A 19178-nucleotide genomic window follows, 5' to 3' on the forward strand; every position below is an offset into this window, starting at 1 on the left:
TTCAAAATTCAAAATGAAATCCTTTTGCACCTATTTTTTTTCAAAAGTTCTAAGGACCTAACAAAGATGGCGCCCTCCATGTAAACGTGAGTGGTACGACCACAACAACAAACGTTCTGATTTTGGTGCCACATCGGAAGAATAACAGACAAGCCTCTTGCTTCTGAAATGATAATGCCAGAAAAGAAAGAATCACAAAAGGATATTTTCTTCGTATGTATATATAACGATTATGTTACAGTCTGTACGGAAGGGGTTAACGTTGTCTTACAAGATTCGAGAATCTTTATTTAGTCTCGTTTATGCGATGTAAACATTAGCTCTGTAGAGCTATTATTGCGACATACAAGTTATAGAAACACGGTTCATAAGATAAAACACAGAAAACGACAGGAATACCAAAAATTTTACACAAAACACTTGGACAAGTTATAGCATACAGCAGGTTGGGGAAATCTGCCATTTTCAGCTTTATAGCTGATTTCAGCTACTCTAGCTAAACATAGCTACTATAGATTGCTGGACTCAGCTACTTCAAAACAATTTACCTGTCGCACGTGCGCCTCAAAATGATCAGCCATCATCGGGTACGCCACCCTAACAGACACAGTATTTAAACAACTTCCACGAATATAAATTAAATATAAAAAATGATAAAAACAACATTGTTTATATTCGTGAAAGTTGTTTAAATACCATGTCTGGTAGGGTGGCATACCTGATCATTTTGCGACGCACGTGCGACTTTGTGTATTTGACACGTCAACAGGTAAATTGTTTTGAAGTAGCTGAATTCAGCTATTGATAGTAGCTGTGTTTAGCTAGAGTAGCTGAAATCAGCTATATAGCTGAAAATGGCAGATTTCCCCAACCTATACAGGACAAACTACAAAAAAACTACAATTAAAAATTAAGCTGCATTTCAGTCACTTCTGTACGGTAATTAATTAATTATAAGTCCTGTTCACATTCAAAATTCATCTGGTATTCACAAACATGCAGATTCTTTTATTTCTTTATACTTAAGCGGCTTTTCAGAGATGTATATATATCGCACTAATCTATGTCAAAAATACTTGCATGTTTTCTGCAAGTCTGAAACTCTTGATTGACAGAAAGAACGCCTTTGACCAATTTCTAGTATGTGTTGTGATAAATATATACTGGTATTAATGTTTATATTGTTCACCAACATCATAATTTCTTGCATGTATTTTAGGAGGATGAAGATCTTCCTTACGAAGAAGACATCTTGCGGAATCCTTATTCGGTAAAGTGCTGGTTGCGATATATTGAACACAAGAAGGGAGCCCCAAAAAATGCTATTAATTTAGTATATGAGAGAGCATTAAAAGAACTTCCAGGAAGGTAAGCAGTAAATCTGGTCCACTGAAAGGCCAATCAAGGCAATAACAGTGGATGATTAAAACCTGTTAGTAAGAGAAAAAAAATGAAATACTAGTTATTACAGTTACAATAGATATGTTTTATTTTAGTTCACTGGAGTATGACTGATTCAAGATCTGAAGATGGCTATTACACTTTCTGCACCCTTGTCGCCTATATATAGTCGACAGAAAAATGTACTCCATCTTCCCCATTGTCTTGATAAAGTACAATATAACAATAAACTTTGTGTTTCTATATGAAAAAGCAATACACCAAAATGCACATGTGGTCTGCCATTTTGTTTAAACTTCTTGGGGCGATCCTTATAACTACTTCCGGTACGTAATCTGCAGAGAACACGGTGTATGGAAAGAGTTGAGGGCTATTCCAGTAAAATATGTGTATCCTGTAAAATATAAGGACTCCACAAAAGAAGAAGTTCTATGCATGGTGGATACTGGAAACATACAGCTTATTATAATGTTAGTGTTTGAATTAAATCACTTCTATGGGTGGTTCCTGTCAGACAAACTTGGTGTCCTCCGAATTTCGGGTAGATATTTTACTGGAATAGCCCTAACAAACCACATGCCCCAGGCAAGTTTGACTGAGAAATCAACTTGTTCATGCACAACAAATTCTGTCCCCTGAAAATATGTAAATTTCAAGAGGAAATGAAGTATCTTACTGGAATTATTTTTTTAATATCCCATATCTTATTTCTTATTAAGTTAATAATTCACTATCAATATAATTTGAAAGTTTTTTTGTGAAGTGTATATGTAGCGATTTGAAAGTGATATTGTGTTTAGTTGTTCGTCTTGTTTTATAGTTATAAGCTTTGGTATAACTACCTAAAGATCCGGCGACGCCAGTGTAAGGGTCATTGTATCACTGAACCACTCTATGAGGATGCCAACAATGCTCATGAACGTGCCCTTGTGTTCATGAATAAGGTATGTAAGCAATAATCACTGTGGCTAATAATTGTAGCAATGATTAAATTGTTACTACAATGGTTTTATTTGTTCAGAAATCTTTGTGGAAAAAATTCTAGCATTGCACATGAATGTGTCCAGGTATTAGGTTAAACTTATAGGAATATTAAAACTTCCTGTTTGAATTTCAGATGCCACGGATTTGGCTGGATTATTGCCAGTTCCTTGTAGACCAGTGTAAAGTGACTAAGACTCGTCGAACATTTGACCGAGCCTTAAGGGCTCTTCCCATTTCACAGCATCACAGAGTGTGGCCTGTCTACCTCAAGTTTGTGTGTAAATACAATCTACAGGAGACCACTGTACGTGTGTACAGACGTCACTTAAAGGTAAAGGCTACTGAAGCAATTAAAAATATATTTCAGCTGTGGAGATGATATTAAAAAAAAAACACCTCGCCTTTATTTTGAAAAATATGGTTTATTAAGGAGCAGGACTGTCAAACTTTGCAGGAGCAATGCATGTAAACCCAGGTCTGATATAGCATCATAACTGTTTACAACTTAAGTTCACAAAGAAAAAGAAGAGAAGCAACTCCTGAAGCCAGGTTTCCAAGCAGTATATTCTAATTTCTTCTACATGTAGTAGTGATGATCTCAATTGTCACTCCTAAATACATGTACACCAGATACAGAGGTGTGCCTCAATGATGGCCTGCCTAAGGCCGAAACATGTCAACAACCAGCTGTAGTAGGTAGAAGAAATTAGAATATACTGTTTGGAAACCTGGCTTCAGGAGTTGCTCCTCTTCTTTCACATTTGTTAACCTCTTTATTTAAGAGGGCCCAGCATACGACTAGGTATCCTTTGGAAGCTTACATTGTAGTAGATGAATTACAACACCTTTGAATGTCACAGAATATTGGTTCTTTAAGAATCTTTCCAAGTGGAAATTTCTCTTCTGGTTTTATATCCAAACTAAATTATGTATAAGTTAATTAATTTAGTACTAATAAGTTTAATGATATCAGGGAAAAAAATTATGTTATTGTAAAATTAATAATTAATGTGTACTGTGGTTGATTTTCAGCTTCAGAAAGAGAACACAGAAGACTACATAGAATACCTAAAATCTATAGAGTGGTTGGACGAGGCAGCAGCACGCCTAGTCAATATAATCAACGATGATCCGTTTGTGTCCAAAGAGGGCAAGTCGAAACATCAGGTAACAAACTGATAAGTCATATACAGCAGAACTTCGTATACTCAAAGTCAACGGGACCACAAGAAAACTTTTGAGTTATCCGAGTGTTCGATTTAAGCGAGTTGTCATTTTTGGTGAAAAGTTTGGTCAATATTTGTCAACATTATATAATCATTATAACTCTGCTCTGTCGCTCATCAGTTTAGTTTGAAGACTGGTCAATACATGTACATGAATATGTAATGTTTCGCTCTGTCACTCGTAATTTGGTGTAGTTTTGCCGATATACAATCAAGATAAAGTTTCTTTCGCTTAGTCACTTAAAAAACGATCTGATGTACATGTCATGTTTGCAAAAGGAATAACGATAAAATGGAATTCATCAGAATAACAATTTATTCATGTCAAATCAAATAACCGTTTAAATTGTACACAAATTATATGTAAATCGTAACAGAACCATTACCTTATATTGAACACATAAAATACTGTTTGATAGGCCTACTTACATTTTACCATGTAAATCGTAACAGAACCATTACCTTATATTGAACACATAAAATACTGTTTGATAGGCCTACTTACATTTTACCGATAACCAAGCAATCTCTTCAATGAATTTGTGAAACACTTAGTGCCGATATCTTCAGTATAACAATCAGAATTTCGCTGTTAAAAAATGTCGGTGTTTACCACCGATCGTTGTTGGACACAAAAATTATACTTCGAGTTATTCATTTCAAGTAGGATTTTTATTGTTGGGACCAAATTTTCACTTCGTATTATCCAAGTTTTCCGAGTTTTCTTTACTAAGATAAAGAGAGAATTCGGCCGGGACTAACAAAGTACTTCGAGTTAAGCGGGATATTCGAGTTTTTCGAGTTCGAGTTAACGAAGCTCCACTGTACATGACTTCACAAATTTGTCATCCCTTTTGTAGTTTCTGTAATAAATCTATCCTTTTGTTGATCAAATTATGCTGCTTTAGGACCTAAACTGTGTTCATTATTATATATTGTGAACTCAATCATAAAGTTTTCTTTTAGCATTACATCAAAGTTGGTGCAAAAATGAGAACTTCTAGAATAACTGTTATTATTATAGACTTTAGTAATCTTGACAGTTTATTTTTGTTATTGTCAAACATTCTTAGAACATAACATTTTACAAAAATCAATGCAACTTTCGTTTACAGTTATGGAATGAACTGTGTGAGTTGGTTGCAAAAAACCCAGACAAGGTGACATCACTGAAGATTGAGCCTATCATCCGGCAGGGTCTGAAGCGTTACACTGACCAGATAGGTGTTCTCTGGAACTCCATGGCTGACTACTACATCAGAGGCGGACACTTTGAACGGGTCTGTAGTGTACCCTTACAATCCATTGACAATCCCTATAACTAAAACATGTATTATAATGTGATCAGTTTTGCTCACACCTAAGACAGAGATATTCTATTGTCTGATGTGTATAGTATCACACTTTTATGTGATGTTACGTTCATCCACACTCTAAAAGAAACAAAAGACCTGCACTGATAGGATTTTGTTTAGCCTTACAGCCATTATGTTTTGTCGATCCTCTTACGCCATGTGCTATCAGTCATGCTCCTTTAATGAGCTTTTAATATTTACTTCAGAAACTTAGTTCCACCAGTGGGGTTCTGCTGTGACTTTCCTCAGATGATTACTGATGGCATTTAGATGACTGTTCAGGCCAATTATGCCTCTTGCTATATATAGTTACTAAATGATATGAAAATTCACTTTTCCACTTGTTGTGTCAAATGAAATTGTATTTGCATACAAATATACATGGCTTACCAAACCAGAGACAATAATTTGAGTATGTGATCTATTTGTCTACTCTAGGCTAGAGATATCTATGAGGAGGCCATTCAGACTGTAATAACAGTTCGAGACTTCACACAGGTCTTTGATGCTTATGCTCAATTTGAAAAAAATGTCATTGGTGCAGAAATGGAAACTATGGAGGAGAAAGGAGCCTCTGAGGAAGGTATGTTTAATAAAAATCAGTTCTTTAAATGTCAGAGGATACAACATTTGAATTTGATGGCTATTTCACAGTTGTATTTCTAAACATGTCTTTTTTACCACTCTGCTGACCATTTGTGTATTTTGTGTATGACATTTCCAGGGCATATATCTCATATACCCTGTTCCCTACATCTCTCAAGTTTTTATACGAGTACCTTTTTTGGAATGCCAAGTGTTACATACTGAAATAAAGTTGTGTTCTTCACTATATAAATTGTGTTTATAATGTGTTATCATAGAGGGCTTATTTTCACATGACTGCAATTTGGAGTAGCATTTGACTTTATGCTACTGAAAGTAATAACCCTTTGATAAGTTTTCCAAATTTTGGAATTATGCATTACAGGCTATTATGTGTTTCTTATTACATTTAAGATTTGATGAAAAAAAAACAATTATCTATTTTCAGATGACCTCAATCTTGAGTTACGTTTGGCTCGATTAGAATGTCTCATGGACAGAAGACCTCTGCTTCTAAATAGGTAAGTTGAACTCAGAAAGATTAGAAAGGGTAGTGTAATTATGTGGATGCATGCATGAAGAATGTATGTTAGTTTCATTCCAATATAAGAATTGATGTGGTGCCATGTTTACTCTGAGATCTGTCTTTTCCTACCCCTGATTATTCTGACACAGTGATGTTCTATCTCATCTGATGAACTTAGAAATATTAGAATTAACCTGGGACCATGTTTGGATTAAGTAAGAGATACGATTTTTACACTGCGATCTGTCTTCCTACTCCAGATTATTCTGACACAGTGATGTCTCATCACATCTGATGTATCATCTCTTTTAAAAACTAACATGGAATAAAAACTATATATCCCGACACCCTATCTCAGTCTATCAATGAGTTTGATCCTTCATGATGTTATATTAGATAAGTTTACCTATACTGATATATCATAACACTTTTTCATTTTTTGTTCTGATTCAGATGCCATGTTTGATAAATAAATGTGTATTTTGGACATGTGGTCTTAATAATAATAAGGCTTGTTTTGTCAAAGTTACTGGTGTTGATCCTGAACATTGCTTATCATTGTACATCTATAACATACTTTGTTGATAAGTTGTTAATAATTAATCTTTAATTTTAGTGTCCTACTACGACAAAACCCACACAATGTACATGAATGGCATAAAAGGGTGAAACTCTATGAAGGCAAGCCAAGGGAGGTAAGTATGATGATAGCTGTGGAGTTTTAGATGAACAATGATTTAAGATCAACATAAAAAGAAAACTTAATACACTAATTTGAGAGCACAGCAAAAAGACTATATTGTAACTCTCTTTAAAAATAATTCATTTTGGATTTTCTTTCAAATTTTATATGAATTTTAATATCAGTTCAGAAATGATTTAAGTAATGTGATCATCCTATTTATATCTAGTATATTCAATGGTTGACAGTTTATCATATAGGTGGGATTGAGTGTTAATTCCTATATATTCTAGCATATTCTATGGTTGGTGTGTTGACAGATAATCAACACATATACAGAAGCTGTCCAGACAGTCGATCCAAAACAGGCATCAGGAAAAGCCAGGCACGCTGTGGGTAGAATTCGCCAAGTTCTACGAGGCAGCGGGACAAATAGAGGATGTGAGTATACAGACATAATGTGGCGTCCTTAATGAAATGTGTGCTACTTAGGATCCAGATAGATAATAATAATATGTAGGTGACAAATATAGATTATGGATTGGTCATCTGAATGTTTGATCTTTGTCACAGGCTCGTGTGATATTTGACAAGGCTGTGAAGGTGCCTTACAAACATGTAGATGATCTGGCAACAGTCACCTGTGAATGGGGAGAGATGGAAATCCGACATGAGTAAGTAACTCATTAAAATTATCAATATTATGTGATGACTCACAAAATAAGTCTTACAAAGTTTATTTTTGATAATATCAAAGAAAACCAACAAAAACCTTGAAAAGACATAGAGAGCTTAATATCTGCATTAGTGCAATTGGCAATGTTTTATCGTTTATTGTTGTGATAGGTTTGTCATATCAGTCTTTGAGTTGAGAGTTTATAAGAAATGAACATGGTATAAAATTTTATAACACAGAAACTATGAGGAGGCCTTGAAATTAATGCAGAAAACCACAGTACCTCCGTCTCGGAAAGTGGCATATCATGATGAGGTAAGTGTTTGTCAAGTACATCATCAAAGACTATATGTTTATATTGTCTTATAACAAGATGGAACAGTATTTAATTGTATGCATTGCCCTAAGGCTCTCCCTCACCTGTTTTGAAGTTAAAGAAAGCCTCGTATCTTGTATTTTTAACGTCAGGGTGCCTTTGGCACCTGCCGTTATAGGCGTGGTGGGGAAATGTTGTTACTGACAGATCTGTTCCGGCTAACTATTCCTCTTTTCTGTCATACAAATGATATACATCCGCAGCCTTATATAGTTCCTATTTTGATAACAATTATTGACACAATTTAAGTGATGTAAGCCGTGTTTACTGCAATTATTTAAAATGAAATGTTAATGTTTGGTGTTCTAGACTATTTTAGAGTATAATTATTAACCTTTTTCCTCGTCAGTATATGCAATTTTGTTGGCGTAGGATTACGTAGTTCTGTCTCGATACTGCCTTGAAAACGAAAGTAGAAAAATCAGTTTGATTGTCGTGGAAATTTACATGCATTCACAGAGAAACTATTCACATCTGTTCATCCTGAGTTCATATGCAGGAACATTTGATAGCTTAAAACCAATCCTATTTACGTAGTCAAATGCACCCGAGCATTCCACGAGATAACTTCAGCTGTCACGTGACTCTTCACTAGTCAGCCAAAATGGCGGTTATGTCTACTGTAACTAAACCAACGACCGTTCGCAGTTTCATATTCATTTGTAAGTCGCTAGAATACGCAAGAAATATGACCAGGAATTGAGGGCAAGTTGTAACAAACTACATTGCCGTTTTTCGTGAGGATTTTATTAAATAAGGTTATTATTTGTTGTTTTAAAAGAATCTAATGATTATGATCCGTGACTGATGTACTGGCGGTGTCAAAACTAGATATGTCTCGTCGGACAACGCGACCGCAATTTTCTATCAGAGTTAAAATGTGTTACTTAAGGGGTCATAAAATAGATGTTTGATAGGCCTTATTAATACCTTATAGTATAAATAAAATTAAAAAAACTTCGGCTGTGTACATCTTGGATTTTATCTTTAGTTGTAGTTACAACATGTTCTGTTAATAGACCGATTTGTCGCTCAGTTGATTCTTTTTTTTGAAGTTTACAAGCAGCTTTACTGATTCAGGAGTATATCAATAATATTTCACAAGCATTAAAGAAATGGGGAAAGAACTATACTCAGCTATTGTAAAGTTGTTAGCAGATATATATATATATATGTTATACATGTTTTCTTGAATATATAGAATAGAAATACCAGGGCCAGATGAAGACATTTCATCTGATACAAATGTAACTGTCTGACTGTAAAATCCAATTTTTAATTTCTTATAATATGACCTCAGACACTGACGTTTCTCAGGGCCTTTGGCCCTTTGATTCCTTTAAGTTATTGAATAAGAAAAGAATTTCCCTTACTATTCTTCAGGAGAAGAATGTGTTGAAAAAAGTGTTACCAACAAATTTTTCTCCAGTATTATTCATTGTATTTAACCATACAAAGTCAAAGAACAATGATAGATTATTGTTTCCCACATTTTGAAGAAGTAAGTAAGAGAATGTATAATGAATGGCTTGCAAAACAACAAGTTCTCTTTTTAAGTTCTGTTTTTTCACCAATGAAATGATTTAAAAAAAAATTAACTCACTCCCTCATCTCAAATTAGACAGAGAACCAAGTAATTAATTTAATTAGCCTGAATTGTTTATTTACTGAATGACGCATTATAATGCAAGTGATTAATTAATTGAATGCTCAAAGTATGAGCGTTTACTAGGTAATAGACAAAGGTAAGAGTTTATCCTGATCGTATGTTTACAGACCGAGACTGTACAGGACAGGGTACACAAATCTCTGAAAGTCTGGTCCATGTATGCTGACCTGGAGGAAAGTTTTGGAACATTTAAGGTGTGTATAACAGTTTTACCTGAAGAAAGCTTTAACCGACACAGATTATTCCACATTTGGATTAAAATATAAGTCTCTGAAAATATCAGTCATATATTGCATTGATGAGCTTTTAAATTAAAAGCAATTGTTATTAAACCAACTTCAATCTTGATCCTTAGGCAAGAATATATATGGTGTTGTAGGAGTTCTATACTTATTCATTGGATATACGCAATGTATTGGAGTATCATATGTCTGTATTTATAGCCAATCTCAGCACCAGCAATTTATCACACAGGAAGACTCAAAAGAAAATCTATGCATGGTGGTGCTGGATAAAATGCTGTTAATTATATGTGTATTGTAGTGTTTGAATGAAGTCATTTTTGTGATGGTTCCTGTTTAAAAACGAGCATTCTTCTCATTGGTTTGATGTTTATCTAGAATGATTAAATAGAGGTGTTATGATATTAATTTAAAAATTGTTCAAGTAATGTAAATTTCGGACACATAATATGAACAGAATTGAAGGTAGGCATGAATCTGTAAGGATCTTGTAGGGTTATAGTATTATTTTCTAGTAGAGGCGTAACATTTTGTTTCATGGAAAGCTTTTAGTAGACCCCTGATTATATGCAACCATCTTTGAAGAAATTAAGGCTTTATTTATGTAACAATAAAGGTAATAACCCTGACAGAGCATCACTGTATGTTTGTAAATTGTCATCCTTTAGACCTGTAAAGCAGTTTATGATAGAATCATCGACCTGCGGATAGCCACACCACAGATCATCATGAACTATGGCCTGTTTTTAGAGGAAAACAACTACTTTGAGGAAGCTTTCAAGGTAAGTTGTTATACAGTGCATGCTTTGAAATATTTATCGCTTTATTAATGGATTCAGTGAATATTGCAGTGTTGTGTATGATCATAACTGTTATATGATCTATTTTGATGACTTCAGAGAATGTTATGAAAAATACTTTCATCTTTTAAAATATTTGCAAAACTTCCTGTTTGATGTGGTAAAAAGGATTATAAATTTGTTTCAATTTTCTGTCTGAAAAAATCATGAAACTTGTCAAAAATGTTTAATTTTACATAAACACAATCATGTATTCATTACCATCTTGCAAAATTGAAAAAAAATCTTAGAGTTGTTTTGTGTTGACATCAAAGTATAGAATTCTGTAAATAAGATATCGTTCTATAGGTAGTTGTTAGAGCAGTTTTGACTGTAGTATGTTAATCAGTGGTGTTCAGATGGTATAGTGGGAATGCACTCATCTTTCACCAGTGAGGGGCCAAAGTCGATTCCCTGATCAGACTAAAATGGTATGGTGGTCAGGGCCAGCAAGAGTGATAAGTATATGTTTATATAACTTGTATCACAATTGATGTATGTACATGTTATACAACTTATAGTGATATATTGGTCTTGAGTACCAAGGAAAGACATCTTAAAATTTCTCTACATTTCAGGCCTATGAAAAGGGGATTGCATTGTTTAAGTGGCCCAATGTCTACGACATCTGGAATACATATTTGTCCAAGTTTATTGAGAGATATGTAAGTATTGAATACATTCTTCAGTTACTTTAAGATCAGAATTAGAATGTTTATGATGTTTAATATCATGTGCCATATCAATTGAACTTATATTGGATATAGGACCAAATTTTTTAAAGTTTTTAGGTCACCTGAGACGAAGTCTAATCGCCTTTTGTCCGTCGTCGTCCGTCGTGCGTCCGTAAACTATTTACATTTTCAACTTCTTCTCCAAAACCACTTAACCAATTTCAATGAAATTTGGCAGAAAGTTACTATAGCTGAAGGTCAACCAAAATTGTGAATTATATGGTCCCCACCCCCCAGGGGCCTGAGGGGTGGGGCCAAAATGGGTCAAATTGACTAAAACTTCAAAAATCTCCTTCTCTATTCTCATATTTGGTAGAATCAAAAACTCTCCATAGATGGAAGGGTCTTGTGATGCTTTACTAAAACTGTGAATTTAATGACCTTTGGGTCTCACGTTTGTCCCTAGGAAGGGGGTAAACTTTAGTATAGTTTATATAGGGAAATCACATTTTTGACCGTTATTTGTTGGATTTGTATTGGAACTTATTCTAACCTGGTCAACATTATCAGCATGGGATAACAGTTTGATGGTATGCATATGTTGGCCCTGACTGACCCCCAGGGGCTGATGGGCGGGGCTAAAAAGGGTCAAATCGACTGAAATTTCAAAAATCTTCTTCTCAATACCTATATAAAATAGAATCAAATACTTTTCATAGAAGGAAGGTTTTCATGGTGTTTTACTTAAATTGTCAATTTCATGACCCCGGGGTCTCATGTTTGCCCCTAGGGAGAGGGTAAACTTTGCTATAGTTTATAAAGGGAATTCATATTTTTGACAATCATTTGTTTTATTTCTATTGGAATTCATTCTTACTTTCTTAAAATTATCAGCATGGGATGACACCTTAATGATGTGCACATATTGGCCCTGACTGACCCCAAGGACTGATGGGTGGGGCCAAAAAATGTCAATTAAATTAACTGAAATATTTCAAATCTCAGGTGACCGTTAAGGCCCTTTGGGCCTCTTGTTTCTAATGCCACATTGGTTCTAATGTTCACTCAAATTAAGAAGAGTTCTACACATGTGTTTGTTAAATCCACCAATTATCAAACAGTGGCAATGATAACTTCACCAATTATCAAGCAGTGGCAATGATAACTTCACCAATTATCAAGCAGTGGCAATGATAACTTCACCAATTATCAAGCAGTGGCAATGATAACTTCACCAATTATCAAGCAGTGGCAATGATAACTTCACCAATTATCAAGCAGTGGCAATGTTAACTTCACCAATTATCAAACAGTGGCAATGATAACTTCACCAATTATCAAACAGTGGCAATGTTAACTTCACCAATTATCAAACAAACAGTGGCAATGTTAACTTCACCAATTATCAAAAAGTGGCAATGTTAACTTCACCAATTATCAAACAGTGGCAATGATAACTTCACCAATTATCAAACAGTGGCAATGTTAGCTTCACCAATTATCAAACAAACAGTGGCAATGTTAACTTCACCAATTATCAAAAAGTGGCAATGTTAACTTCACCAATTATCAAACAGTGGCAATGATAACTTCACCAATTATCAAACAGTGGCAATGTTAGCTTCACCAATTATCAAACAAACAGTGGCAATGTTAACTTCACCAATTATCAAAAAGTGGCAATGTTAACTTCACCAATTATCAAACAGTGGCAATGATAACTTCACCAATTATCAAACAGTGGCAATGTTAGCTTCACCAATTATCAAACAAACAGTGGCAATGTTAACTTCACCAATTATCAAAAAGTGGCAATGTTAACTTCACCAATTATCAAACAGTGGCAATGATAACTTCACAAATTATCAAACAGTGGCAATGTTAACTTCACCAATTATCAAACAGTGGCAATGTTAACTTCAACACTTATCAAACAAACAGTGGCAATATTAACTTCACCAATTATCAAACAGTGGCAATGTTAACTTCACCAATTATCAAACAGTGGCAATGTTAACTTCACCAATTATCAAACAGTGGCAATGTTAACTTCACCAATTATCAAACAGTGGCAATGTTAACTTCACCAATTATCAAACAGTGGCAATGTTAACTTCAACACTTATCAAACAAACAGTGGCAATGTTAACTTCACCAATTATCAAGCAGTGGCAATGTTAACTTCACCAATTATCAAGCAAACAGTGGCAATGTTAACTTCAACACTTATCAAACAAACAGTGGCAATGTTAACTTCACCAATTATCAAACAGTGGCAATGTTAACTTCACCAATTATCAAACAGTGGCAATGTTAACTTCACCAATTATCAAACAGTGGCAATGTTAACTTCACCAATTATCAAACAGTGGCAATGTTAACTTCACCAATTATCAAACAGTGGCAATGTTAACTTCAACACTTATCAAACAAACAGTGGCAATGTTAACTTCACCAATTATCAAACAGTGGCAATGTTAACTTCACCAATTATCAAACAGTGGCAATGTTAACTTCAACACTTATCAAACAAACAGTGGCAATGTTAACTTCACCAATTATCAAACAGTGGCAATGTTAACTTCACCAATTATCAAACAGTGGCAATGATAGCTTCAACAATTATCAAACAGTGGCAATGTTAACTTCACCAATTATCAAACAGTGGCAATGTTAACTTCACCAATTATCAAACAGTGGCAATGATAGCTTCAACAATTATCAAACAGTGGCAATGATAGCTTCAACACTTATCAAACAAACAGTGGCAATGTTAACTTCACCAATTATCAAACAGTGGCAATGTTAACTTCACCAATTATCAAACAGTGGCAATGTTAACTTCACCAATTATCAAGCAGTGGCAATGTTAACTTCACCAATTATCAAGCAGTGGCAAAGAAAAATTCAATGATACTTGTATCTGATTGTCACCATCTCAAGAAAATGATTTGAAAGGTTTGGACTGGGAATATTCATTGGTCAACTGAAGCAGAAATCAGAGCATAAAAGTAGAGAAGAAGATATTGTGTAATACATGTAAATCTGTTGTAGGGTGGATCAAAGCTTGAGAGAGCAAGGGACTTGTTTGAGCAGTGTCTTGAAAATTGTCCACCAAAATTTGCAAAAGGTATGTGGTATTTATTTCCAGCATAAAACTAAAGTGAATATGGTATCTTAACCCTTTAAAAAGTGTCGTTCGTTTGTAATGGAGAATCGTCATTTAATTGACGTTAAAGATACGTGAACAGTTATTTTATATTTCATTGACAACCTAGCGGTACATGTATAGCAATAGCTGTACTAATCCTGATATTTCTGTTTTATAGCCATATTCCTTCTGTATGCCAAGTTGGAGGAGGAGCATGGATTGGCTCGGCATGCCATGGCAGTGTATGATCGGGCAACTAAAGGGGTGTTACCTGAAGAGCAGGCAGAGGTAAGAGGTCAAAGCTAAAAGGAGGTCAGAGGTTAGAATTACAAAATACACATGTAGGAATTGACTTTTACAACATCACAAGTTACAGGTCAACCACTCGGTAAGACAAATATTGTAATATTTTATTTTGATATTGACCAGAAGATAAGATTTTTAAAGTTCAGCTTTGCCTAACAAAATTCCTAGTGTATGAGTTACAGTTTTTCAGTGTGTAGCATCCCAAGGTGATGTAGTTGATTCCCCCTCGGATGTTTAGATTTGTACTATTACAATACACTCCGATTCCTACTCGGATGTTTAGATTTGTACTGTTACGATACACTCTGATTCCCCCTCAGATGTTTAGATTTGTACTGTTACGATACACTCTGATTCCTACTCAGATGTTTAGATTTGTACTATTACAATACACTCCGATTCCTACTCAGATGTTTAGATTTGTACTATTACAATACACTCCGATTCCTACTCAGATGTTTAGATTTGTACTATTACAATACACTCCGATTGCTACTCAGATGTTTAGATTTGTACTATTACAATACACTCCGATTCCTACTCAGATGTTTAGATTTGTACTATTACAATACACTCCGATTCCTACTCAGATGTTTAGATTTGTACTATTACAATACACTCCGATTCCTACTCAGATGTTTAGATTTGTACTATTACAATACACTCTGATTCCTACTCAGATGTTTAGATTTGTACTATTACAATACACTCCGATTGCTACTCAGATGTTTAGATTTGTACTATTACAATACACTCTGATTCCTCATCAGATGTTTAGATTTGTACTGTTACAATACACTCTGATTCCTCCTCAGATGTTTAGATTTGTACTGTTACAATACACTCTGATTCCTCCTGTGTACTATTATGTACAATGCACTCTGATTCCTCCTCAGATGTTTAATGTATACATAAAGAGAGCAGCAGAGATCTATGGTGTTACTTACACCCGACCTATCTATGAAAAAGCCATAGAAGTTCTTCCAGACGACCATTCAAGGTAAGTTTCTTTTTCATCATTGTAACTGTGAACTAAATATAAACATTAATTTGTTAACAAAAATGGGAAACAGGTACATGTATATTGTTTTTTTTCTTAAATGGCTTGAAAGTGCATGGAGTGATTAGGTTTTTGTGATAGATTTTGTCTACATAAATTCACACTTAATTTATCATGAGTTATACTTTACTTTTTTTCTGTTCATGTCCATGCTGTGGGTTTAGATTAGATGTCATGTGTACAGAATAATTATATGTTGATTACAATTGTGTTTTCCAATTCTCCTGTTTCAGAGAGATGTGCATGAGGTTTGCAGATCTTGAGAGAAAACTTGGGGAAATTGACAGAGCAAGGGCACTGTACTCCCATTGTACACAGATGTGTGATCCTCGGGTAAGGGACATAACCCAATATCTATAAGCAAAATGTGATTGCATAGATTCATTTAATACCAATCACCAAAATCTCTTGCAAATTACGCTAATATTCTCTCTTTTTGTCCTATTGTTTCTAAGGATGTTAAGAGATATCTATCTTGTGTTAAATGTCTTCATATTTCTTACAGGTAGCACCCCACTTCTGGCAGGTGTGGAAGGACTTTGAGATTAAACATGGAAATGAGGACACCGTACGGGAAATGTTGAGGATCAAACGCAGCATACAGGCCATGTACAACACACAGGTGAGATAGGATCTGATGTTGTAAAATACAAAAGTTGGGGAAGTTTGTTTTTACAACCTTAAAAAATTAAAGCAGTTTAAGATAGTTTGAAGGCAAGGTTCAAGAATGTTGTACAATGTGAAAACAAAGTCAACACTACTTTAAATCTTCATTTATGTATGCAATGTACAATATTTTTAATAAATAAATAAATAAATAAATAAAACTATAAATAAATAGCATATTGATGCCTGATGTCATGGCATCACATACTATTATAGCAAGATTAGGAACCAAAACAGAATTCTTGAAATATACATAGTATAATTACATTTGTTTGTCTGTAAACGTTCATGATGGACGTATGCTGATAGTGCTATGAATAAGTCATTGGATGTTTCTCATTGTAGGTTAACTTCATGTCCTCACAAATAATGGCAGCACAAAGTGGAGGGAAGACAGATACTGGTAAGTTTATACTCCAAAGGGAGATAACCAGATAACGGGGCCTTTTTTGCAACATTACTCAACAGTCTCTATTACTTACTTGCTGATGAAATATAGGCAAATGAATCTGTATTAACTATCTTTATTGGTGATTATGTTTTAAATGATTGTGATTAATTTTTAAATTTTGAACATCCCTGCCAAAATGGCTGTCAATGCTTGATTGATTACAGAAACTTCCAATCCAGAAGTAGACAGCATGAAGAAGTTGGAGGAACGTGCCCGACAATTAGCAGAGGAGGCAATGAAAGACCAAGCTAAACCAGACAAGGGCATCTTATTTGTGAGGTAAGGACCCATATCTGGTATTTGTCTGTCAAATCTGAAATCTCAAAATTGTAGCAATACATCTTATTTTTAGGCGATTTGATAAAATGTATTACTCCAAACAACAAACATTCTTTTTAGCTGAACTATTGGGAAATGCAACAAAAATACATTTCCAAAAGGTTTAAGGTCGTTTTTCATATTGATGACATAATATCATATTCATCTTCATGTGTTGGTCAGTTGTTTTTTTTCGTTTGTCCAAACATCATGACTGATTGGACCAGAGTAGATTGCTTAGGAATCAAGTTTAACTTTGCAATCTTATTTTCTTTTCTGGCAAACTTTGATGACAACTTTCAATGCTGGTATTAATATTTGCAGATCTGTCAAAATTTTGCCTGAAATGTTTGATTTTAAAAGTCGACAAACGTTATGTTAACAAGTATTTTTTGTTCCCGGATTTTTAAATGGTTACCTGGTAGGTTATACCTTATTTATCATAGGTTAGCAACTACTGGCCTCTTTGGTATTTCCTTGAAATAATTTGAACAACAACTTATATGAATAGAAAATTGTAAAGACATTTATAACATAGAAGTATTTGGGTAGTTGGGTGGCACACTTGCCTTTCCGACACCTGGCAGGTTTCCATCCAGGTCAACAAGCATTATTAATATGAATTGATATATTGAACTTGTTTCACAATTGTTGTATAATATTTAAATGAATTTTAAACTTTACATAGAAATATATATCTTTATTAACATATTTCTAGTACAACTATCTGCAGAATTCTTAGATATACCATTTGGAAATATAACATTAACATTTTTAAAATAAAGAAAAAACGTTTGATTAGAAGTTTGAATATAAAACAACTTTTACTGCATGAAATTATGTACATGGAGGCGACTGATATCGTAAACTGAAGTATTTTGAATGTAACATTTATTGTACATTTATTGGCGATAAACGTAATGTATACAGTATATAGACAATTGTCTTATACCTTTTCCAGGAGTAACACTACGGATGAGGAGCTTGGAGAGATGACAAAGACAGCCAACCCTGATGCCATTGATATTGATGACTTTTCTAGTGATGATGACGAAAATATTGAAGGTAGGAATATGCCGTAGTTATTTGTTTCTTCCATTCTCAATGAAATGATATTATCATAATGATACTTACTACTGTCATTTCTTATTTGTTCTTTTAATTTTTTAACACGAAAATGATATGTAGAAATAACTACAAAAATAGAATGCAAAACCACTTTTAACCTGCATGATGTTATTTAAACGGAGAAATTATGTTTAGAAAAAAAAAAAAATACTGCCTCTAATATGATAAAAAGTAGAATGTGTATGTGGAAGATAGAAACATTTTTTTTTCTTGTTCAGTACTGGTAGTGTTCTACATACCGGGTATACTGTGTACTACATCTACTGTGTACTACATGTACTGTGTACTACGTGTACTGTGTACTACGTGTACTGTGTACTACTTGTACTGTATACTACATCTAGTATACTACGTGTACTGTGTTCTACATCTACTGTGTACTACATGTACTTTGTACTATGTGTACTGTGTACTACATGTACTTTGTACTATGTGTACTGTGTACTGCATATATTGTGTTATAATGTTTCAGAATTGGAGGTTCAGAAGCAGTCTGTTCCATCAGAGGTATTTGGATCTCTGGCCACAGAAGAGGGCTGACGGTTGATATCTGAAATGCAAACAAAATAAATACGCTATGGGCAGATTTTGAACATGAAATCTCACAATGTGCATTCAAGTTCAGCTATATAAAATAGGAAATAATAAATGTTTAATGAACATGTTATTTATTCTTTCTTGTTAATGTAATCCTAGTCTTTAGAATAATGCTCCACAAACAATCAAAACTGAAAAAAAAGTGAGGAAGTACTCCGATGTCTCTGGAGGAGGAAAGTACAGTAAAACTCACTTGTGTCGAACACACTTGAATCAAATACATCGGATGAGTCAAATGTTTCATTCTTTATCTTAGTAAATTAAAC

At 34.2% G+C, this 19178-nt stretch overlaps 1 protein-coding gene across 1 annotated transcript; it reads left to right on the forward strand.

The window, feature by feature from the left end:
* The first annotated feature begins 48 nt into the window (after positions 1–48).
* Positions 49–18975, forward strand: LOC117321718 (pre-mRNA-splicing factor SYF1-like). Its single transcript, XM_033876229.1, is given in 25 exon segments — positions 49–213; positions 1220–1368; positions 2222–2345; positions 2519–2716; positions 3418–3552; positions 4727–4891; positions 5405–5549; positions 6000–6072; positions 6694–6772; positions 7080–7136; positions 7138–7200; positions 7333–7433; positions 7675–7750; positions 9588–9674; positions 10391–10504; positions 11140–11226; positions 14290–14365; positions 14565–14674; positions 15589–15692; positions 15986–16085; positions 16258–16374; positions 16764–16821; positions 17034–17148; positions 18149–18252; positions 18788–18975. Coding segments are annotated over 25 exon segments (2550 nt in total). The 5' UTR covers positions 49–168; the 3' UTR covers positions 18856–18975.
* The last annotated feature ends 203 nt before the right edge of the window (positions 18976–19178 follow it).

Source organism: Pecten maximus, chromosome 2 (genome assembly GCF_902652985.1).
Source record: "Pecten maximus chromosome 2, xPecMax1.1, whole genome shotgun sequence".
In the NCBI taxonomy this organism is placed as follows: Eukaryota; Metazoa; Mollusca; class Bivalvia; order Pectinida; family Pectinidae; genus Pecten; species Pecten maximus.